This window comes from Lepidothrix coronata, unplaced genomic scaffold (assembly GCF_001604755.1).
Source record: "Lepidothrix coronata isolate B3197 unplaced genomic scaffold, Lepidothrix_coronata-1.0 Scaffold45, whole genome shotgun sequence".
NCBI classification, from domain to species: Eukaryota; Metazoa; Chordata; class Aves; order Passeriformes; family Pipridae; genus Lepidothrix; species Lepidothrix coronata.
In genome coordinates, this window is record NW_016690225.1 from 4,622,338 (window position 1) to 4,646,897 (window position 24,560).

At 39.7% G+C, this 24,560-nt stretch overlaps 1 protein-coding gene across 1 annotated transcript in view; it reads left to right on the forward strand.

Annotated features, from left to right (window-relative positions):
- LOC108497174 (protein scribble homolog) overlaps nucleotides 1-20,062 on the forward strand; it is a 28,636-nt gene extending 8,574 nt beyond the window's left edge. The window contains exons 3-7 of the mRNA XM_017814578.1: nucleotides 1,567-1,803; nucleotides 3,060-3,149; nucleotides 3,826-3,903; nucleotides 5,628-5,723; nucleotides 19,160-20,062. Coding sequence (XP_017670067.1) covers nucleotides 1,615-1,803; nucleotides 3,060-3,149; nucleotides 3,826-3,903; nucleotides 5,628-5,723; nucleotides 19,160-19,312 — 606 coding nt within the window. The 5' untranslated portion in view covers nucleotides 1,567-1,614 and the 3' untranslated portion in view covers nucleotides 19,313-20,062. The remainder of the gene's footprint in view (nucleotides 1-1,566; nucleotides 1,804-3,059; nucleotides 3,150-3,825; nucleotides 3,904-5,627; nucleotides 5,724-19,159) is intronic.
- Nucleotides 20,063-24,560: the final 4,498 nt, after the last annotated feature.

Consider the following 24,560-nt stretch of genomic DNA (forward strand, 5'->3'; position numbering starts at 1 on the left):
ATTTGCTGGGAAATGAGAGAGGAATTTGGGCTCCTGCTCTTCTTTCAGGACCTCTGCTTCCTTCCTAGCACCTGTGAGTGCTGCTGGTGTGCCCTCTGCTCCAACCCCCAGTCCTGGCTCTTGCTCCTGGCCTTTTTCCCTGGCACCCATGGCATTGTAGCACTGCTGATGGGTCTGGGTTAGTCAGCCTGGCAGTGTAAAGAGAAATCTCTCTCAAGAGAAGAAAGATAATGAATGTTTTATGTGAGTTAAAGCTAAACAAATTCCCTTTTAAGTGAAAATAGGAAGCAATCATACCTTGTATGCTCTCCCTGGGGTTGGCAATGCTTTTTTCTACCCAACCAAAAAGAGATTGTGGGAAAGCACCGATATAGATTGAAAAATCAAGTGTCTACTGGGGTTTTTGCAAAGATGTTCAAGGTAATGCCACTGCTTTTTATTTCTGGTATTAAACTTCCAGGCTTAGGGAAGTTTATGGGGCTTATTTTCGGAGATGTTGATCTGTTTGCTACATCATTTTACTGCCAACTGAAGTTAGAAGGATTTGGGCAATAGGAAGGTCTGATTCGACCTTAACCCATCAAAGTAGGGAGCAAAAGTCAGCTAAACATAAACAAAGCATTCATAAAATATGAACAGAATTTGAGCATTATGTCTGAATTTCATTTAACCCTTTGCCAAAACATAACTGATGGCTGGGAAATGTCATTGTGTTCTGCTGTTAAACTTATCTGAAGCTTTAATTGTTTGGTGGATGTGTTTTAATTGGATGTGTTTTAGTTATTTCTCTTTTTAAGTCCTTGTGGTTTAGCTAAGCACAGGGTGACGTCTTCAGTTCCTCACTGCATCTCAGAGGTGTAGCCTAGAGCCAGGCTTCAAAGCAGCCTTTGGGATACCTCACCTTTGAGGTTCCATTTCCAGAGGAATTCCTAACTCACTTTAGTTTGCAGGTCTCCACTAGCTGCCATTTGCAACTGAATAAAGTCAATCCAATTACTGAAACAAAGTCTAGAGTCATAGATGCAAGATATAGGCTTGCCTTCCCTCTCACACCTATGGTCCCAAAAATGGAATGTGCACCTTGAGGTACTATGAGAAATGTTTTATTTTCTGTATGGAAAGGTCTTTGCCTCACGTGTGTGATTCCTGGCCCTGGGACAGTAGATTCAGTGCTACAGAAATGCCAGAGGCTGGCCAAAACAGTCTTGTTCTCATGCTCTGTCCTTTTCATAGGGCATTACAGGATTTAGTTGGGTATATGTGCGTTACATGTGCTTGTGCATGTGCTTGGGGATCTAGTGAAAGGTTATATGAATCACAGCGCTCTCCCTGTTCCCACAAGTTCAACCCTGATTTCAAGGGCAAAACATGCCCAGAGAAATAATGGTAAAGAAATACTTGTACATTTGCTGTAAAGTTACAGTTTTGTCTTCAGTGAAACAAATGCTACCATACAGCAATGGGATAGTGAGGAACAAATCCAGGTTACCATTGGAAGGGTCTGTGTATCAGGTAGGTATTGTCCTTGCTGTTGCTGTGTTTACCTTTTTCATCTTTAACCCCCAGGAACCTATTTCCAAGTTTTCCGGCAGTCTTTTTGATAGCAATGGTGGCATGAGAGATCAAAGAAATACCAGAACAACTCTTCAAGAAAAGCACAAGTTGGCAATGAAAGGGAAGAATCCTCCAGGGACTAACACTAAGGTGCAGCCAGCTGTCTCCTCAGCAGGCAGCTTCCCCAGTGAGAGCAGCCGGATCCCAGAGGAACTGAGGGTGATGGATGTACCACAGACCCCACTGAAGGTATTGAACTGCTGCATGGGCTGGGCTTGCTGGTGGAGGGGCTCTGTGTTTCTGTGGGGAAGTCCATGTGTTGGGGGCGGGGGGGGGTAAGTCCTCTTCTTGTGTGTGGCAGTTTATAAAATATGCATAGAAGGGGGACATTGCATGGTAGATTTCATGAGACTTACAGAGGGTAAGCTGAAGGTCATCCTTGCTCCCCCTGGTTTATGTATAAAAAGAATTTTCCTTTGAAAAAAACCTGACAAAACTCACTTTCCTTGTAGCCATGCATCTCGTTTTATATATCCAGCTTTGGTATTGTGAGCTCAAGTCAAGAGTTTGTGCAGGTGGGCACTCAGCTAAGTCTTTATTTAGTCCATGGTTTTGGAGCAGTGGCATGGTCTTACCCTCATGGCATGAGAAAGCTTCCATCCTGTGAAAAGGAGGGGGAATGTTCAAGTGAAAATTTATCAGTGAGAACTGCAAGATTTTGGCTGAAAGTTATGAAAAAGCTATGGTCTGAACTCAATGGATATATCCCATCTTGGCATGCTTTGGAGGACATGAGGAGGAAACATACTTTATGGATTGTTTCTTGGAAGGGTACAAGGCACACCTCTGCTGACTGCCTGTGGGACAGGATGCAGCACCAGGAAAGGTAGCTTGCCCAAAAGTGGCACCGGTGCTGGGACCTGTCATCAAAGCAGTGCTGGCAGTCACGGGCTTGTGAAGTGTTGAGAATTCAGGTAATGCTAAGTCTAAGCCACGTGTGGCAGAGTGGTTTTCATTTGGCTGATATGGTCTTTTCATATATTTTAGGAATTAGGAATTTCAGATGAGTATCTTCTATGTGCAAGAGTGACTGCATACATTTGTTAAATTTGCATAAATTTGTTAAAAGCAAAGATTTTTCATAAATTTATCAAATAATATTTACTCTTCACTTCTCCTGTGTACTGACTGGCATTGTTGCCATCGTGAATGCTTAGTGAATCTGTGGGTTTTATGAAGCAACTGGTTGGTCAGTAGTCTTATAAACAGCCTTATATGGTTTTGGCATGACTCTAACACCTGGAGAAATCATGCATTCTTGGTATTATTGAAGAGTAAAGACTAGTCTTGCATGTGCCAGTGTTGAAGCGTAGCACCATTCTTCTCTGGGCTGAGCTCTCTAGGGTCATGTCTGCTGGTGTTCAGAGTGAGAAGTAGATTTTCAATGCTAATGTTGGCAATGTTTTTGATTAATCAGACTACTCACCCATTGTAATTCTTTACAGGTAACCATTACTGTGTGCAGCCAAATGGGGAGCCTTGGTATTAGCATTGCTGGTGGAAAGGGCTCACCCTCGTGTAAAGACAGTGATGAGGTGCATTTCTTATTCAAAATTTATCTACTGATCATTAGAAATAGACCAATGAGTAGTTCTTTGAGCTATTGTGTTTTGTTGTTTTCTTTCTGAGGTTGTCCTTAATGTAACATTATTGTCTTTGTGATAAAGCTAGCAAGGGTAAACATGCGTAACTTATTTCCTAAAGTAGGAGCTGACACTAGCTTTTGATGGGAAGCTTCTGGAGGGATGATTTTGGAGAGAAAACCCAAGGTAAACCAATGATTTTCCAGAGGCAACCTGATGGCTGAAACACTGTTGTCTAATTTCCATTTTCGGCTTCAATTTGAGGTCACTCCCTTGGCAATCCACATGCTCTCCCATCCCATTTGCTAATTCCCAGGAGCTAACTAGACTTGAGAGAAGTATTTCTCACAACTTCTCACTGAACTATCATTTAAATAAATCTTTGTTTCCCAATCTGTCCCCCATGGCACAGTGTAAACAATTACTGACTTTTGTCCATTATTGTATGTGTCAGCCATGGAGACTTCTTTTTTGGTCTTGCTAATGTGCTAAGGCATTTAGTTTTTAATTTTATAGGGGGCAACAGAACAACAAGTCTTGAAAATTAATTACTTCCCATTTGCTTTTTACATCTAAGAACAATAGAAGAAATTCTGTCAGGTCTAAAACCTGTCTTTTGTCTTACCAGGGGATCTTGATTGCACGGCTGCCGAAAGACAGCCCATCAGACTTGGCTGGAGTACAAGCAGGAGACAGAGTGGCTGAGGTAGATGTGTTCTTTGTCAATGCGGAGTATATTCTCTTGTTGTTGTCTTTTAAATCAAATCACTCAGAGTTGGGGAATTTGAGATCTAGATTTAGGCTTGCCTTAGCTTTTCAGATACTTATTATGAAGAAATTATAATAACATTAAATTGTCGTATTCCTTATTACTATATTCTGGTTGTCAGATCTTTATGTTCAAAGTGCTTAACAAAATATTATTCACTTAAATGACTGATTCACATAGGAAAATAATGGTCTTAATAAGCAGTTATGTAAGAACAAATGCAGTTGTACCTGGTCCAAGAAGCTTTCCTATGTCATGGTTTAGAGTTACTAGATGAGTTCATTGCAGTTGTAACAAAGAAATATAAACTAGGTGAGCTTGTTTCCCCAAGGTAATTTTTGATGGGGACAGAACAGCTCAAAACAACTCCCCTGATGGAGGCTTGCAGTGCCAAGTGCCCAAGGGATAGATGTGTCTCTCGGGCTGCTCCACCTCAAACCTCATCCTTCTCAGCAGAAGCCACTGTCTTGGTCTTCAGTTTCCCAAGAGCACGTATACGGTTTTGTGATATATATTTTAGACGTACTGTTTGGTTTCTACCTACTGAAAATAGTGGAGTAGGAGGGGAACCTCTACAAAATTACTTTGAGGTGAAACTGGTCCATGGCTTCTTTTCAGCTCCTTCTCTTAAACTGTCGTTTATACTTGCTTAAATGAATACTCTTTACTGCAGCATACTCCATGTCGAATTAAGATGGGATAGAGCAAACAGTACTGTATGTCTGTTAAATTGTCAGGACTATGGATACAACCTCTGTCAGCCCAAGACTATTTAATCATAAATTAATCTACTAATTTTGTCAAACTATGCTATAGAATTATTAGCAGAGGATTGTGTTCCATAATCCACATACCGTGTTAGTGTAACAGTTTTTAAAAGGTTAATTATAGATAAAATTCTGTATAATTTTAAGATTTTTCTTTTATGAAAGGTATTTTAACAGATGTGAGAGTTTAAATAATTCTTTACATATTTCACATTATCAGATCATCAGGAAAAAAAAAAATCAGGATTTTTAGTTGCTGTACCTTTACCTTCTGAGCAGAGTTTCTAATAAACTCAGTATCTTAAAAATGAACCCCTTTTGTCAGGTTCCCCCACAAGGCTGTAATTAATTTCTTATTTTGGGGCTATTTGGAATATAATAACTGCTAGTATCTGTTCACTTAATCAGTATTGAAACAAGTGAAAAATACAGGAAATTTCTTTTCCATATTGTTGTGCTCTGCTGTTGTTACCATATAAATAGTTAGGATTTCTCCATCTCCCACAAGATGGCAGAATCATTCATCTGTTTAAAGAATACAGAAAACGAATCTCTGATTTTTGTGTGTGTGGTTGATGAAAAGGAATTAATGCAATCAGATGTGCTATAGGAATCCTAATGTTTTGACCACAGGGATAATCTGGGTACAAATAATGAGCATTTTTCTCTTGAAACTATGTGTTACAACTTCTTATTCTTGAACTGATCATTTCAACAGTTCAAATATACAATTCATCAAAAATGGGGAACAGCAAGAATTACAATTTTGATTGCTTTCATTGTGCAACCACATATAACAATAGGGCAAAGTATTTGTATAATAACCTGAGAGGGAGGGAATTGTTCTTCTGCATTCAGAATAAAAGTATGTGTTTCTGGTGTGTTTTTTTAAAGGCTACCTTCATTTCAGAACCTGCTGTCCTTGATGCTGGTCCTACTGAAGCTTCACCCAAGGGCAGCCACTTCCCAACAGTAAATCACATCATAACAGTAAGTAAGATGGCCCAGTAAATAACAAATAATATTTACCTAAGTAATTTGTGTTGTCTGTCATTAATGCTAATTAAGACTGGGACAGATCTTATGAGTAACAAGACACATACCAAAGATCAGAGACCCTACCAGGCGTTTCCTTGGCTGTCACTGCAGCTGGAACATGGCTTCTGGAGGAGCTCAGCTCCTGGGTAGGCATCAGTGTAGCAGACCAGAGCTTTTGAAGCACTCTGGTTTGGGGACTTTGAGGGTGGTGTCCATTCCCTCCTGCTTAAGTGTTTATTATATTGTCTGGACTCTCTCTAGCTAATGAAAGGAGCAGCATTTCCAGGGTCCCTCTTTTAGGAGGGAGAGGTTGAACTGCTACCTGGAGGTGACAATTTTCATTTTTTGACTGGAGGGGGAACTTGTGCGACAGGCTAAGACATGCCCATATTTTAGGTGACCAGCGTCAGACGAGAGTAAGCCTATTGCTTACTAAGGGAAATGGCTGAGCCTGCAGGGTAGCTTTTAGAAATCTGAGTCACTTTTGTGAACTTCTCTAGCAAATAAAACTCTCTGAAGACTTACCCTAATCTTTTCATCTACCTGCACACATGAAACTATGGCTCTGCTAGGAAGATACAATAAGATTAAGGTATCTGAATAATTAAGGTCAAAAAGCATCCTACTTTTTTGAAACCTGAAGTACCAAAAAGGAAAAAGTGTTTCTCCTACAGCAAATGCCAGAGGAATGCTTTGTTTGATTCCTCTTCTTCCAGCCTTTTTTTATCCTTTTCCATGAATACCATTCAAAACCCAGCTAGTGGCAAAAAATGGAAATTCATATATTATATAAAAGACTATAATCAAAGACCATGTTCACGTTTTAATAGCCACTCAGATTTTTTTAAAATAATGTGATTTGTTAGTTGACTGCAAAAGTGAGCAAATTGACCATGCAAATCTGTTAATATCTGTTAATCACTGTTTGAGAAAGGTTGAGCTGCAGCATTTGTCCATAATATGGTCTAAGAAAAGTTTTCTATTCAGTTGCTTAAAGAAACTTATTTTGAGGCCTCTGGTCTTCAACATCATCTTGTGAAACATTTAGACCAGTTTTATTTTCCAGATGAAAACACTTCCTTCAATTTGGGTTTTTTTTTGTCCAGCTCTACTTGGTAGCTGTTTCTTATGGTTCTAACCAGCATTGCAGGAAGCGTGAGGCTTCCTGTTAGAGGAACCACTCTTGAAAGGGTTTATTCACACATTGCTAGTGTCCTGGATCTCTTGCAGGGGTATCTGACTTCTAGTGCTTTCATCCTGAAAGAGGAAATGACCATATTTTTATGTTGTGTGCCTTTTGGAAAATAATGCCTCCCTTTAAAATTCTTCAGCTATAGAGGGAGGAGGAGGAAGATAAGGCCAAATCACTTAACTTAAGGCACCATACACAGAGGGAGTCAACTGGCTGAATATGTTCCAACTGTCAAAAGTAGCCCATGTACAAGTTCTTTTGTGAAGAAACATTTGCATTTCTGGTTTTGTTTCTTTTTTGAAATCAAAATCTTTGTGCTGTAGCAAATAGTGTATGTTATCGCCTGTAACCTAGAGAAGCATTCATCAATCTTAGGGATTCTGGACTTGCTGGGAGTATCCTGCTGACTTTGGAACTCTCAGTATCTCATCTGTTCTTGCTTTGAAGTTTCTCTTATTCCTCAGTAACTGTCTTATCTGAAAGATAAGCCTGCCTTCTTATGGAGGACTTGCTTTGCATGTTCAGATAAGCAGGTGGCAGTAGGACCATAATACAGAATCTTGTTCTGTGCTAGGAATATAGGAAGGTTTGCTTCCTTTGTATTTCTGATCAGGTTTCAAGAGAGGATGAGTGCGTCTATATCAAGGGAGGGAAGGAGAGAAGCATGATGGCAGAAAAACCAAAGACTTCTATTATTCTTCCTGCAAAAACTGAATGTGTGCTGGATGGTGCCTGTCTTCCTTCTCCCTCTCTTCCATGTCATCACTGCCCACCAGCAGATACTTTCTTCATTTATTTATTTTTATTGCATTTTAATAAACATTCTCTTTGCATATGCTATCTGTGATAATATTTGTCTTGAACTTGCTAGCCATAGCCTTCTAGCCATCTCTTGCTATTGCCCATCCTGTGTCTGAGCCTGGTGCTCTGATATTACGAAGGGTAACGCTGCTGCCAGGTCCAGGTTTGCCTTGGGCTTGGTTGCTCTGACTGTTTTTAAAAGGCTCATTTGAATTGTTAACTCATCCAACCAAACTCAATTTCAAACCCTTTTTGCCAGCTTTAAGATTTCACGACAGTGTGAATGGCCAGTAATTAATTGGACAAATGAAATGCTCTTTCACTCTGAGTCACAGTTTTGCAAAGGAAAAATGAGAATCTCCCTTGGTTTTAATTATGATTGAGTATCATACTGAAATGTAGAGGCCCCAGAACTTTAGTTACAATTAGATGCTTTTTTAAATACAATATTTTTTAGACTTGCCTCAGTTATGCTAATCACACCTCAAAAAAATGAAAACAGTTTATTTTACTTGTTTAATATGTATATATCTAAAGAAAAATATTGTAAGTTAACTTAAACCAAGTCTTTGGATTTTAAAATGGTGATCTTAAATAAGACTATGTAAAGATGTTCATCAAAATATAAGAGATTAAAATCACAGCTGATATGGCTGTCTACGTGCAGACTGTGAGTAAAATACTGCATATCTAACTACAGGGGCAGAAAAATCAGGACTGCAAACACAGTGCCCCATGCTGACTATAACAGGAGGAATTTTAACTTGGATTCTGGAGTTTTCATTTCCAGTTTTCTGCTGTTTCCTATCTATGCTTTCAAACATAGAGCCAACTCTTCAAAATCTTTCTGTATCATAAATATTTTTATTCAAGCTCTGACTGAAATTCCCAATGGATTTTTGTCTCAGTGAATGGTGAGTGTTGACAGATTTCAGCATCTCATATCACTTCATCATCATGTCATCTTCTCTGATCCATTTTCGGCCCTATCAATATCTTAAGGATATTAAATACTTCATAATTAATCTCAAGTCTCTTAGATATTTTACTTCAATTCTTACCATATTATTTTATCTAATTTTATACCTTTGCCCTGGGAATTTCCTCAGTTAGATTTTTTTCATGTAGTTCACCAGGGGTACAAATGTCACTTATAGTGAAGATTTTCAAGGAAGGTTAAAGTAAGAATTATCAATTAAAAGCGATTGTGTTAAAAAAAAAAAGCTTACAGTATTGGAAAAATCTGAAGAACTTCATCAAGCTAAAAAAACCAAATGTTTTGGATGTTTTGTTTAAAAATGCAGAGATTCCAAGTGTTCCTAACTACAGTGAGAAAACAGACATCTTCAGTGAACGAGAACATGTATCAAAGTGAAATGCTCCCGTGCCTGCAGAAAGTGAATAAGCATATATACCATGCTTCCACAATACATAGGTTGCTGGTTGTCTGCCTCTGTCTCACATTGTTTGTATACAAGCTGTGAGAAACCTTAAATGGATGGGAATCTGAGCAGGTCCACCTTCTTCATTTCCAGCTGATGCAGACTTTTCAGGAAAAAAACTTGATGCACATATACTAGTTAAAAAAATCTTCAGAAATCTAAGTATCAAACCCTTTCTTTATTCATCAGAGCATGTTAGTTTTAAACATATCAGAAAACTGAAATCATACAACATATACATAATAGAACTTCTTTCTTATTTCTTTAGTCATCATCTTACTTTGTTCAATTTTAAAAGCAAAGCCAGTGGAGTACTCAAGTCAGAAAAACAGTGTAAAAGAAGACAACTAAAGAGTGATTCAGTTCCTATCATCAACAAAGCCACGTTTCTTCTGAAGCTTGTTTTAAACAGTAAAGACCTTGCTCACATCACATACAGTGTTTGAGTGACCTGTTCCCATAGCACTATAAGACTTAATACTTCAAGTTTCTTATGAGGAACTGCTTTATCCCTTCTCCAAAACATTTTCATGACTCTGAATCATGTCAGTTAAGGGTGTTGGTGTTTTTATGTTTGTTTTGTTTTCTATTCTGACAAGCTAAGTTAGTTTTAGAAATCAGGAGTCTGACTCTTCACTGCCTTGCATCTTGTGCAGGTTTATTTATGTTTGCAAAGAAGCCTATGCACACAGCCTCGTTGGTTTAGCTAACCCTGTAGTCATCGTGTGAGCTTCAGTGGAGTGTAAGCACCCATCTGCCATGTGACTGCCTTCTCCAGTTCATCTGCTAGTTTGGTTCTGCTTTTATCTGAGCAACAGATTATTTCTGAGTCAGGAGGAAAGATGAAACATAAAGGTGTGTGGTGTAGGCACTGTGTTTACCTCTATAGTGTAGTGGTTGGGGAACTTATTTTGTGAATTTGGAATTAAGTTCCTGCTCCCAACAAATGCTTCTGTTTGCACAGTGTAACTTTTTTCCTCTCTTCCTTTTAAGTAGTTTTCTCACAGGACTTGGTCAGAGCTGACTCACTTCAAACTTTAAATTCTTGGATTTTGCAGAGCTTGTAAGTAAAAAATGCTAAATATGAAAAACCTTTAAAAAAGACAAGTCATTAGCTGATCTTTTCAAGACACCGCATTAAAATACCTCAAAGTTAGAGAAAAATAATCTACAAAATAAACCCATTATATGGTAGACAATATAAGCACTGCAGACAATATAAGCAAAAACACGTGCAACAGGCAAGAAGAGTCAAGCAAGGCACCTGGAACTATGCTGTAGCACATAGCATACTATTGGAGAATAGAAAGGATAAATATTCAAACAACCACACAGATTACCAGCAACATCTCCCCTTGTAAAAGATGCCCTCATGGACTCTGCAGGAGCTCAGCAGGAGCTGAGACTGTACTGAGTTCCTGCAAGCATTCAGGTACAGCTGCTGCCTTCTGTAGGGGTGATGACCTTTCTTAAAAATCAAAGGATTGGTAACTTGGGCTGTGGGTAGCACTGCTTATGGGAGCAGTACCTTTTAAGTCTCCCAGTGGGATCAAAGCAATACATTTTCTTCAATATTTTTATAGCATCAGGCCATAAATGATTACTCAGAAAGCACTTACATGAAAATCTCTCTATCGGGTTCCAGTGGCAGGGAAGTCACTATCCAGTGGTACATTAGTAGATAAAAGAAATGGAGCAAGGACCATTTTCATACGCAATTGAAATCATATAGAAGCCTTTTGTGTCTAATGGCAATGCAAATATGACATGATGGACATTGATCTTCCATTGTTGTGGTGAGTTTGACGGAACTCCACCTTTCTTGCCTTGTGCATTGCCTTTGGAAGGCACTGAGCTGCTGGAGAGGAAAAACAGAAGTGGGCTTTGCTTTAAATGTGACATGGCCAAATGTTATATATACTACACACTAGAAGACAAATAAAACATGCCAGATGTTCTCTTGCTGTTCCAAGAAGTAGAGAAAATACCTGATTTTAAACCTGAGCTGTAAAATATATTGATATCTAGAAAATTCCCACAGAGGAAATTTTCATAGAATCATAGAGCAGTTAGGTTTGGAAGGGACCTTTAAAGGTCATCTTGTCCACCCCCTTGCAGTGAGTAGGGACATCTTCAACTAGAACAGGTTTCTCAGAGCCCCATCCAACCTGACCTTGAATATTTCCAGGAATGGTGCATCCACACCTCTCTGAGCAACCTGTTCCAGTGTTTTACCACCTGCCTGGTGCACTGAACTTCCAGGAAATCATGCTGAGCTGCATTAGCTTTCGGAGCAAATCACCAGGCACATGTGGGAATAGCAACAAGGGTGGGCTGGTTGGGTAGACCTTGCTCAAGACTCTCACCAAGCTGCCGCACACAAAACCCAGGCAGCACTTTTAAAAGTGTGGTGCCAAAGCTTCTCTGGCTGTGCTTGAGAGTAGTGTGGCTGCTCCAAATGTAAGGATGAACAGAATTATGTGCTTCCCTCTCCCAACCCCAAGTGACAAGAGGTGCTATCACGAGCCTATTGCTTCATGAGCGCAGAAGCACAGGTCACCTGCTTTCCTTATGCAGAGGTCTTCTGCAGCCAAGTGTAATGAGGCACTTCAACCATGCCTGACCGTAGATTTATCCTCCCCAGGGTGCAGAAGAGGATTATATCTCTCTCTCCACCTGACTTCACAATTTCTGCAGTTTTGCCACAGGCCTCCACAGCAGTAAAATATTTGCACTGTAAAGTGCCAGGGAAAGGGATGCAGCCAGGGGTTTCCAAGACCAGGAAAGTTGAAAGTGCACCATGAAACACATGCTGGTTAAAATGTTCCTGATATGCCGTAAGAGGGAAACTGTGTCGAATGCCTAGACGGGGTTTGCAAATTCATATGGTTTCATACAGGCAGGTCTGCATTAGGGGCTTTCTGTCACACCCACCTCGCCCTTGCCCCAGCCACTGTCCCCGCTGTGCCCTGGCTGCTGTGCCCTCTCCCGCCTGGCGGTGGCGGTGCTTGTGAGTAATGAACACACAAGAAATTAATTAGATCTCATTCTCCCTCTTCGACTTGTATTTACTTGTTTTCTTTTGGGGAGAAGGCTGCTTTTATCTGTTGTCTCTGACTTTGGGAGGAAAACATCTCATCGCTTCAACTTTGAAAGCCGTCAGATGCCGGCTTGGTATGAACCATGCAGCAGTTGATCTGCCTGTTCTCTGCTGTTCTTGTTGGATGCATTTTGGCATCTTCTTTTTAAAACTTTTATTGAAAAATACAGTTGTGTTACATTTTTTAGGCACGACTAAGCCCTTCTTCAGTTTAAATTTGATTTAGACAGTTTCTGCTATGAATACAGTCATCAGCAAATATGAGCTTTTCCATCTAGCAAAGGCACATTTTCACTGTTTAGTAAGAAGGCTGAATTTCCTGTTCAAGTTTAAAAATTTACTTCCATCACCAGTGATGACAAAAAAGGTAAGAGTAATTTTGAAATCATGAAAACATTATTCATGAAGTATGTAAACCCCTGCAAATGTTCTCAACCAAGTAGATATTTTTGTTTTCCCCTTTCTACCAACTGATGGGTACCAACTTTAGCACTGGTGTCAGTGAAGATCAGCTGTTAAGTCAAATTTCAAAAATATGTACTATTTAGATATACAGAGCTGAGCTAGGCAGACATTCCTATTACAGGTATTTTCTAACTGGGGAATATTTTCTTTAGAAAGTTATCTATTTGAACTAGGGTTAAAAGTATGTCTGGTTTTCTTCCAAAAGGCCAATCTAAATTCTTTTTCCCTGCCCCTATTCCATCAAACTTTGGCTTTTCATGTGTCCTATCACCTTCTGATCTGTAGCCTTTGTCCCCAGTGGCTGACCTTGCTGCCAGCTGTGCTTTGCCTTGTCGCTGCTGTTTATGCTTTTGATGTGAAGCTTGGGTTTTAGCCATGACTGTTGCCTTGAGAGCTTTCTTCTCCCGCTAAGGTTGGAGTATGGACCTGTGGGTGGGGGGAGGTGAGAAGAAGGGAAAGGCTTATAGAAGAAAAAAAAATGATGGGGTTTGTTCTGTTCAGTTTTAGTTTTGAAAAAATTATAAGAAGACATAATGAGCTGTCCTTTATGGACTGTTCTGCAATATTTTGGACAAAACATTTTTATTAGAAGTAGACAAGAAAAGCATATGTGCACATCTGGAAGTTAAAAATGATGGGATGTTAACCTCTTGGCAGGATATCTTATCACTCTTTAAGAAGCTGCTTTCAACTGAAGCATCGTAGCTAGTTGTGAGTTTATTACTATCCTATTTCAATATGAAAGAATTTTTACAGCCAACACTGCAGCTGAGTTGCCCGAGGTTATTTAGATGGCTTCATTTTACTGCTTGCTGCAGAGGACTAGGAGTGCACAGGCAGCCCCTCTCTGTGCTCCAGTTAAAGGACTCTAGCTTTCAGTAGAGGCTGTTAATTCCATTCAATGAGAGTGTCTGAAATAATTTGATTTTAGTTATTTAGTTATGCTTAATTCAAACAAAAATTTTTTTTTTAGTGAATCTTTTCAGTGTACAAAGTCTTCACTTTTATGTTGAAAAAAGTGTAAGAAAGACACGAACAAGGTAGTGGAAGAAATATCCATAGTGAACCCACTGGTTCTAGTTACTGTACTGTACACTGGTGTAGTACCGGACATGTTGTTAGTGAAGCTTACTTTTTAGGCACTGAAAATACAATTTCAGGGGAAAATGGAAAAATAGTAATTTATTTCAAATTGCTAATTATACATTTTTGTGAAAAAGTATTCTATATATTTTGGCGGATCAGGATTGAATGGTAGTTCAAATATTATTTAAATAATGAGTGCATGATGATGGAAACTGAGTAGGAGGACTTTGCTATTTCAGTAGAAGTATTTTAAACAAGTTCAAACACTATTCAGTAATGAGTGGAGAAAACAATGGAATACTAGAGAATCTGGATAATTTGTCCTCCTACACCAGCATCAACTTTTTTTGAAGCGTTACGTATAGAAGATGGAAATTTCACACCTTCCCACATGCCTTAGGCAAGCAACTTGAGATCAGGTGCCTGTACTGAAAAGGTTTTCCTTATTGCCATCCTAAATGTCTCTTTCTTGCCTTGTCTTTAATGGGCAGTGGATAGAGTTTGCTTCCTGTTTGCTGTGCCATTTTTTCACATAGGAAATCTGTTCTCCTGTCTTCCCTTGGTCATGCTGCACAAGGAAATGTACATTCAAATATGAAGAGTAAAGAAAAGCTCTAAGAGCAAAGCTAGCCTATTTAATAGAGTAAAGCTGAGGTCAATGAAGATAAGAAGGAAAATCTGAAATCCCTCCTGGTGTTCTGGAAGGAGAAGCACTGGGTTTGAGAAAAGGATGTAACAAAATATAATGCAAGTTTCAAGTTGTTGAGTTTTATTGCTGTTACTTTGTTTTGTTTTGTTTATGTGGGTTTTTTTTTTTAACAAAACTGAAAAACAAGGAATCTGATAAGGTTTATATTGTGATATTCCTGGAGCTAGGGTGAATGTGAAGGCAGTGATAGAGAGTGCTGGGTTCCTAGGGGATGGTTAGGTGCAGATGGAAAGGCCACTGTGGTTAGAAATGTGATGTGTGTTTCTTACATCCATTTTGTGTTGGTTTTGGTTTATAGAGGAAATTAATTGATAACTTTTGATGCTAGGAGAGGGAGAGTAGAGGCCTGAGATTCTTTTCATTGAATTAGACTTGTACAAATGCATACTCTGTTACTTAATTGGATTTGCAATTGCATAGTTGGCACAATCCACAACCAAGAGTTGTTTTGTCATTGGTACCTATGTTTCAGATTTGAGGATATCAGGGCTCCTCAGCATCCCATCAGGGAGAACGACAGAGCAGGATAATTGACCACAGGGGAAGGAGCAGCGATGGGTAAAGGGAAAGCAGTGGTATGGGTTCACATGAAGCTTCAGAGGGAGGGTGGGCAGGGAATATGCAGAAAGTAGAGGGACAGAGAATACAGCTGCACTTGGACCAGAACATTTGATTTGTTACAAAAACTCAACAGTACGTCTCCAAATCAGTGTGAGTCTGTATATATGTGAGCTTTCACCTGCCTGGAGAGGGTATAGAGGGACTACTGTGGATCAGAGCTGAGCCTGCTCTTCTCTCGGGAGTCCAGTTTTCCGGCCTTTGCAGCAGTTCTGGGCTGAGACGCTGTTCAGCATCTGCTGTAGAAAATTGGTTGGTCATTTAGTGCTGGTTCCTCTTTATCTGCAGCAACATGAAAGATTCATTGTAAGACTTCCCCAACACCATGTACTTTGTGGAAGCAGTTAATACAATTACCGTAGAAATGTTGAACGAGTGACTTCCATGAATTAAATTCACTTTATGATTGCAAGACCTAGACTCATCATAATATTTGAAAGATAGTATGAAAGAACTCATGAAATGTTTGAAGAAAAGCTTTTTTAGAAAATTGATTTTGATTCCTTGGAAGTGGAATCCCTGGGAAGTAGAAACCATGCTGATAAAGAGTATTTTAAAAAAATGACATTCAAAATGGCTAAGGTTTATTCTTCAAAAGGAAGAATAGGTACTGCTGACTCTTCATGGCTAATGGAATACATGTCTGGTTGTGGAGAGATGTGCATATGTCTATTTTTGAATAGCACAGTACACAAAGAAAGGTCTTCTGTGAGCTTTGAACAGACAGCTCAATAAAATGCCAAATCTGGTCCCGGATATGGCTATAGGTAACTTCAGGTAGGGCATAGACCTTCACACTAGTTTTTGAGGTGTCAGAATTTCATTATGTGACCCAGTAAATCACCTGTATGTATAGGATGTGCATTTGCTGAAGTGCAAAGCAGCTGTCTGCTGGCTGTTGTTAAGCAAGAAGCATCTTTCAGCAATGAACAGAGCCAAGAGAAACATCCAGTGCATAGAATGCCTATAAGTGCTGTCACATGTGCATGACAGGAGTTGCTACCTTGGCCAGTACTTAGGATCTATATAGGTTATTTAAAGATTCCAGAAATGTGAACTTCTGAGTTTAAGCAACAGAAAAGGAAGGGGGAAAAAAGAGAAAGATATAATTGAGCACTCAGTACATCAAGGAATATAACTAAATTTATGCCTAGTTTTAAAATTAGTTTACAGCTCTCAGGGGTGAGATTCAACTCCAAACTGACACCTGCATTTTGGTGTCTGTGTGTAGTATGCTGTGAGCCAGGGGGTTGCCAGGCCTCCCAACAGTCAGTGGAGTTGGAGCTAATGTCAGTGGAGCCTGGGGAATAATTCATTTTACTTCAATGCAGAAGCCTCCTGGCTGTCTAGCTCAACAGCCACGAAGCATCTATTTGCTTATGTAATTTCCTAAATCAAATAATGTACAGCAAGGAAATAATATAAAAACAATTGAATTTGTGGTGTCAACATGAAATGTTCTTATAAAATGCAAAGAAATGCAACAAAGCAGCTGATAAATAAGAAGTTCCTGAAAAATTTTAGGCTACTAATAAGGTGGCCACTTTATTTATTACACATGATTATATTACCTATTTGTTAGATATATTGACGCACTCTTATATCTGTTTTCAATTACATGTTAAACATTTTTTTAAAATTAGTGAAAAGTAGGATGATTTTGTGCATCAGAGTAATTATTTGTAGTAATCCATTAATTGATACAAGCCATTACTGATACATTATTTGACTAAACACCAAGAGCCTGACATTATCTTTTCTCAGTTACAGAATTTAAATTAACTTTAAAACATTGTAATGTAATTCTCAAAAACACAAAGTTCTTGGCCAAAAAATTGACATGAATCAAATCCATGTGTTCTTATTTTACTGACAAATTGAAACATTAATATTTTGTCTTAATGTTTCCTTTAAATATACTTTGTCAGGAAAGAAACCAGAACATGCAATTTTTCAAAGATAAATAATTGATACACTTTGTGGTACTTAATTAATCTCTTATTGCTTTCAGGTGCATGAATTAAATGAATAATGAAGTTTAATTAAAATAGATGTATATATTTAATATTTTCTTGTCTTTATTTTTTGAAATATTTTTATCTTTTTTTTACCTATGGAAGGTTTTTTAAAAGATTAGCTAAGGAATGGAAAAGGCAGTTTATATCAATTTTGTTTAATTATCAATGCAATTTTTGACATAGAACAGCTAGTCTGTCAGGAAACAAAAGAAGGGCTAAGGGGAATCTCTGTCCTTTGTTGAATGTGTGAGGAAACATAGGGACCAAGGATGAGGAAAATCCTGAGGTACTTAATGCCTTCTTTGCCCCAGTCTTTAATAGCAAGACCAGTTGCTCTCTGGGTATTAGTGCCCTGAGCTGGAAGACAGGAAGAGGGAGCAGAATGAAGCTCCCATAATCAAAGGGGAAACGTTCAGCACCTGCCACAGCACTTAGACACATATGAGTCTATGGGGCCAGATGGAATTCACCCAAGGGTACTGAGGGAGCTGGGGAAGTACTCACTGAGCCACTTTTCATCATCTACTGGTGGTCCTGGCTAACTGGGAGGGTCCCAGGTGGCTGGAAGCTGGCAAATGTGATGCCCATCTAGAAGAGGGGCTGGAAGGAGGAGCCAGGGCACTAGAGATTGACTAACCTGATCTTCTATGATATACACTTTGTGGAAGGGGGAAAGACTGTAGATGTTGTCTACCCAGACTTTAGTAAAGCCTTTGACACTGTTTCCCACAGCATCTTCCTGGAGAAACTGGCTGCTCATGGCTTGGATGGGGACACTGTTGCTGAGTCAAAAACTGGCTGAGTGGCTGGGCCCAGAGAGTTGTGATGAATGGTGCTACATCCAGACAGCAAACAGTCACTAGTGCAGTTTGCCAGGGCTCAGTATTGGGATGAATCCTGTTTAATATCTCTATTGATGATATGGAGGAGGGAACCAAGAGCACCCTCAGCCAGTTTGCAGAGACCCCAGTTTGCATGGGAATGTTGATTTGCTGGAGGGCAGGAAGGCTTTGCAGAGGGATCTGGACAGGCTGGATTGATGGGCTGAGGCCAATTGTGTGAAGTTCAACAAGACCAAGTGCCAGTTCCTGTGCTTGTGTCACAACAACCCCAGGCAGTGCTATAGGCTGGGGCAGAGTGGCTGGAAAGCTGCCCAGTGGAAAAGGACATGGGGGTGCTGGTTGATAGCAGCTGAACATGAGCCAGCAGTGCATCCTGGTGGCCAAATGGCCAATGGAATCCTGTCTTGTATCAGAAATAATGTGGCCAACAGGACCAGGGCAGAGATCATTCCTCTGGTGAGGCCACACCTCAAATTCTGTGTTTTCAGTTTTTCACTACAGGAAAGACACTGAAGTGCTGGGGCATGTCCAGAGAAGGGCAATGGAGCTGGTGAAGGAGGTGGAACACAAGTCATATAAGGAGTGGCTGAGGGAGCTGGGGTTGTTTAGCTTGGTAAAAAGGAATCTCAGGGAAGACCTTACTGCTTTCTACAACTACCTGAAAGGAGGTTGTAGCAAGGTAGGGGTTGGTCTCTTCTCCCAGGTAACAAGTGACAGGACAAGAGGAAATGGCCTCAATTTGTGCCGGGGAAGGTTTATATTGAACATTAGGAAAAATATCTTCACAGAAAGGATTGTTAAGCATTGGAACACACTGCCCAGAGAAGTGGCTGAGTCACCATCCCTGACGATATCTAAAAGATGTGTAGATGTGGTGTTTAGGGTCATGGTTTAGTGGTGGACTTGGCAGTGCTGGGTTAACAGTTGGACTTGATGATCTTAAAGATCTTTTCCAACCTAAACAATTCTATGAATCTTTGAAGTTCTGTGGTGTTACACCTCTCACATGTTTTTCTCATCACCTCTTTTCACTGTACCTCTAAAATACCCCCTTTAAACACTTCCCTGCTCTTGATCTGACTCTTTTCTCTGAAATCTTTCACGTTTTGCTGAAGATACCTCGGATAATCCTCACGCGCCCTTCCACTTCTGATGAAGATACCGACCAGTTGCCCCCAGACCCTGATGACTTTGAGCCTGAGGAGCCTGGCAGCGCAGGAGGCCATGCCTATTCGGACTGTCTGAGCAGCGCTTTTTATCCTCCCTAATAAAGTACTTCTCTGGAAAGAGTTAATGGGTGATTTTCTCTCCCATTGTTTGATTACATTTAGTGTAGTACTTGAACCACTATGCCTTATTTATAGCGAAAACCATTAAATGGAGGACGGATTTGAGCTGGGGGAGCAGAACCCTGTTTGTTTTTCTTTGCCTTGAACTTTCCTTTGGCCAGCACTTGAAACAAAATGCACTGGGTAGAGTTATGTGAATGTCACCATGTGTTTCAGTATCCACTTGTGAGTGTCCTACAGCACCTAAATGCAATGGTGAAAAAAGCAGGTGATTTTTATTCAGAAGGTACTTTACCCATTTGGAAACACAATGAAAACAATTGTATAGTTTGTTGGTTTTTTTTAAATCTTGTGTCCATGTTTTGTCTATACAGCTCATCCTTTCATCTGCCCCCATGTTCTTTTGAATTGTCCCTTTTAATGTTGTTTTCTATGAGAATTAAAAAAAAGAATTGTGTCTTTAATAGTGATGGGGTTTTTTACCCACAGAGAAAAGTTATTTGTGTTGGAATTCTGTATCTCATTCTAGTGTAATAAAGAATAGTTTCTCCAGGTATATCAGTAATGTGAATATATATCAGATTTGAACAAGACCTGTAAGTTGCATTTTATTAGATCCAAATGCAGGAGGCACCTTATGCAACTATGTACCTGAGAGTGAACTGAGAAGCAATTTCTTATGCTTGAGGAACTGTCTGAGACTCTTTTATTTCTCCTCCTGATTTGCATATAAGCAGAGCACCTTTAATTTGCCTTACTGCAGTATGCCAGTATTTCATGTATGTATGTGTGTGTGTATATATGAGGTAAGCATTTAAAAGAAAATGTTCCTGTACAACAGTGTTCAATCCTTTAATTCTCTTCACTGCTATTCAGATTTCTAGTGCATTTTGAGATGTTTAATAAACATATGTGGAGTTCCAAAGTACTGCCTTAACTCAGAGGTGAGGTCTGGCCCTGCTAGACTGGAATGTCATTACTTCCTTTTCATGTAGATGAAGTGTGCATTGATGGTTTTTATGATGTTTATACAGTTTCTTTTCCTGTAAATATAATACAGCACAACTCTGACCTGGTATATCCACATCTTTTATTCCCATTCTGAAAGATTTCTCAAGTGATCATTCATATATAGCTTCAATGAATGCTGGCATGTGGCTTTTCCAGAATTATGAAGTTCCCAGGAGAGTATGGCTGTCACAGAGTTAGAACAACATCTCCTACTGACAAAATAGATATTTTATTTTGAAAAGATAGGTTTGCAATAACACTATGATATCACGTCAGCTGCATCCACTGTGGTTTTTTCATTATCTTGTACATCTGCATTTTAATTGAAGATAGCAGTAGGAATATTAAGCTAGTTTCTTTCATTTGCAAAATGAACATCTTAGAATCTGCTATGACTTTAATATTAAAGACTATATTATGTGCATAAGCATTATGTTAAATGATGTTGATAAATGAAATAATATTAAAATGTTTGCTTCCCATCCCTTTTCTTCCTCCAAAATAAACAGGGTTCTTCCACCATGACTTAATGTTTGATCAATGCATATTGCAAAAATATCAACCTCAGAACCCACAAACACTTTGGCAATCTAGCTAGTACTGTACAGTTTATTACTGTTTTTTTGTCTCTTACTACACTGCAGAAAAAAATAAACTCAGCTGTTATAAACCAACCCTTGGCTGCAGAATAAGTAGTAATTGAGAGTTAGTAAAATAAAAGTAAGAGTTCTGTTGAGAACTCTGTATTGTATTTTTTTTCCTTCTCATAGATTGATGTGTATTTTAGATTCTTCATTGGGTCTTGGCAGTCAAAAGGTTTGCTATCAAAATTCCAATCTTTTAACCAAATGCTGTTGCCATTCAGGAAACTTTTAAACACTTAGATATTTATCTGTCCTTTTCAACTGAATTTGTTTTCAAGGCAAACTTCACATGGCAGTGTAGAGAATTTTGCTGTGGTTATAAACTTACGTGGTAACCTCTCTATGGAAAAAAATTGAACACACATTGACAAACGAACCCAAATACTTACGTAAATGGACACACAGCTCTGCAAAATATATCAATCAAAGCCTATGCTTATTCAAGCTTTTATTATGAAAAAATCTCCGCAGTAGCAGGTGATTATGTTCCGCTTTTGTTCTGCAAAAGAGGGGCAGAGGTGCGAGTCAGATGCTGTTGTCCTTATCAGCGTTACTGAGTAATGTCTCTTTTCAGGTTTGGCTGTTCGATAAGAGTGAGCAGAGACAGAAGGTGGAGACGGTGGGATGGGAGTTGGTCTGTTAATGACAGCTCATATCCTGTGCTCTTGCTTCCTGGTGACCTGGGAAGTGACTCGAAAAAACCCACTGCCTGGCTATGGAGCAGCCACTCATTTTCTATAGGGAACAGCTGCCACATCATTTAAAAGATAGCTAAAAAGGTATTTAATATTTTCCTAATTAGTCACTTCTTATCATTGTCACATCCATCGTTGTGGAGAAGGGATGGCAAACAGTACCAATAAATATGGGAGGGAAGATTTTTTTTGTGTGTGTGTAACTCATCTATTAAAATATATTTTACAGCCCAGGATAATTTGGTTTGCTGGGATATAGCAGTAATATTCAGGGACATCATGTGTATATAGCTGAAACAATGGGTATTTGACAGAAAAGAGATCTGTTGTTCCACTCCCGTATGTACTCCTGGAGGACAGCAGATGTAGGATCTTGCCGGCACAAGGATAGTCCACTTCAGAACAATTGACTTAGAAGACCTGCAAAGAGAAGAAAGTGCTTACAGCTTACATGGACTTCCATGTCAGAAAAGGCTCAGAGCTCTTGGAATCAATTTGTTATAATGTTGAAATAACCTTCCTAGTTTTCATGCTCAAATGTATACAAACTTGTCCCTTTGGAGAAACTTTGTCAAGGAGCCTCTTGCTCCCTGTACATGACATGTAGGATTCTGCTTCCTCACATGTAAAACAGAGACTGGCGGTGCCTGTGATGTTTTCCTCTTTTTCCACGCCTGCCACCTACTGCTCCCTGAGTGTTTGCAGAACTATCGGGGTGGACCAGGGAGTGACAGCAGCAGCTGCCGTGTGCCATGGCAGGAATGTGGACCCACCTCTCATAAGGATCAGCTTCCCACCCTTGGCTCCTGGCTGCCTGGAAGGTAAGCCTGCTTTGTATTACTGTCCAGTACTCTGCCGTGCTCTTCATTTCTACAAGGATCATGCCATGAAATGCCAGCTAGAAACGCTGCTGGGGTCCTGTCATTTCCAGGCATGTGCATGTGACCCTGGGTTCATGTGACCTGGAGTAACATAGGGATTGCTTGCTGGTGTTGCACGATGGGACTGAGAGAAGGGTGAGCACCAGAAATAACTTGGAAAGCTCAACTTGTGGCATCTGCCAGACTGGCAGTTACAAGTAGTGAGGCAGCCTACTGAGTTTTGTGCTTGTTCTTTCTTTCAACTTTTTGATTTAAGTGTGGGATGGGAACTCTCTCCACATTAGACTTTTAAAAATTACTGTGGGTGTGATTTCTCTTAGGTGTATTACTCTTAGGGTTTTTAGCTGATATATGTGACTTAAGTCACATAGCTTTCAACTGAGTATAATATAATTGATCACATCAGGGTCAGACTTAACACTTCTAACTGTTGAAAGCTTATGGTGTGTCTAATGCAGAGCAAATAAAAGGTATGGGCTTAAGAGCAGCAGTGCAGATGTGTGATGTGTGGTGCAGCCATTGGCTGGCAGCCCTGGGCTACCACTGAGCTGGGCTGGAAATGAAAATAGGCAAAGTAAAAGAATTATGGAAGCCACATGAGTGAAAACAGCTAAGAGTGACAGACACACATCGTGATAGTCACTGGCTTCATTCTCAACAACAGCAGATCAAATGAGTACGGAAAATACATCTGTTTGAATGGCTTCTTTACACAATACTGCTATTTGGGATATTCAGCACTTGCCTCTTACAAAAGAACTCACAGCCTTCCCCATCATCAACTTCATCTCTTGGCCTCTTGTTAGGTCCTGCTCTGAGAAGAAAAACAAGTGTCAAGAGAGGAGTGACTGTAATAAAAAGAATTAATTGAAAATAGCACAGTAATTTAGGCAATGTCTAGAACATGCTTTTACTCAGCACCTCTTTGCTATGTTTTCCCTAGCAAAGTAAAACAGGAAATATACAGTTACTGTCTCAGAAAGTCCCTGGAGTAGAATAACCATTATTTCTATGTAAGAAATAATATACTCTCATTACTATATAAAACGAAATTCTCATATGGTTAGGATCATGATCTTTCCTCAAATTTAGTGGTGAAATATCATGCTGAGCAAGCTGTGGTAGATAATAAGGTGATGTCAGCTTTTCTATGATGTCTCCAGGGTCCTTATATAATTCAGGCTACAGAAGAGCCCTGCATCCAGTATTTCCTGGGCTCCTTGATTTAAGCATGATGGCATGAAGTTTGGTGTCATACTCTCTTGCATTTACAGCTTTTTTTTTTTTCCTGTTCCCATCTCCAATGCAGTTTGCTTCAACTCCCTTGCAGTTGCACAGTCAGCAGCATGATGCATCCAGAATATAAATTTCCATTCATGAGAAGTGGAGCTTCTCAAGTGAATGCTATTAGATGCTTTTACAAGAATGCTAAGGGAAAACCTATTTGTGAAACTACATACACTCATCACCATCTTACGTTAAAATTATTTAGTACAGTCACTCCAATAGTCGCTTCCTTGGGTCTTTCTGTAGTGATCATCTTTGACATGGGTGAGCTGACACATGGAAACAGTATAAGACCCTGAAAGTAGAGACAATAAACATGATTGAAGATGAAGTTTTAGCGTAGTTAGGATGAGTGCTTAGTAACACGTGGCACAAATGCCAGATAAAAATCTGCCATTGCTTGCTTATATATGTCTTGAGTCCTGTATTGCTGCTTCATTGCACTACTGACAGCCTGTTCCATTAGGACATGGATATCTGCTCCCCAGCCTGAGGAGGGAGTGACTCTCTGGGAGCTGACGTTTGGAAGCCTGCTGCCAGCCAGGGTATCCCTGCCACTAGTGGGACAGGGCTGGGAGCACACCAAGCAGAAGCAGTTGAATGTGACCACCTGAGATGCTCCAGTCCTTGTCTGTGATTGAAAACTATTGCAAATGGACAGGTTAATGGGAGTGGAGGTGCTTCAGGTTTTTTCACCTCCCACAAGAAT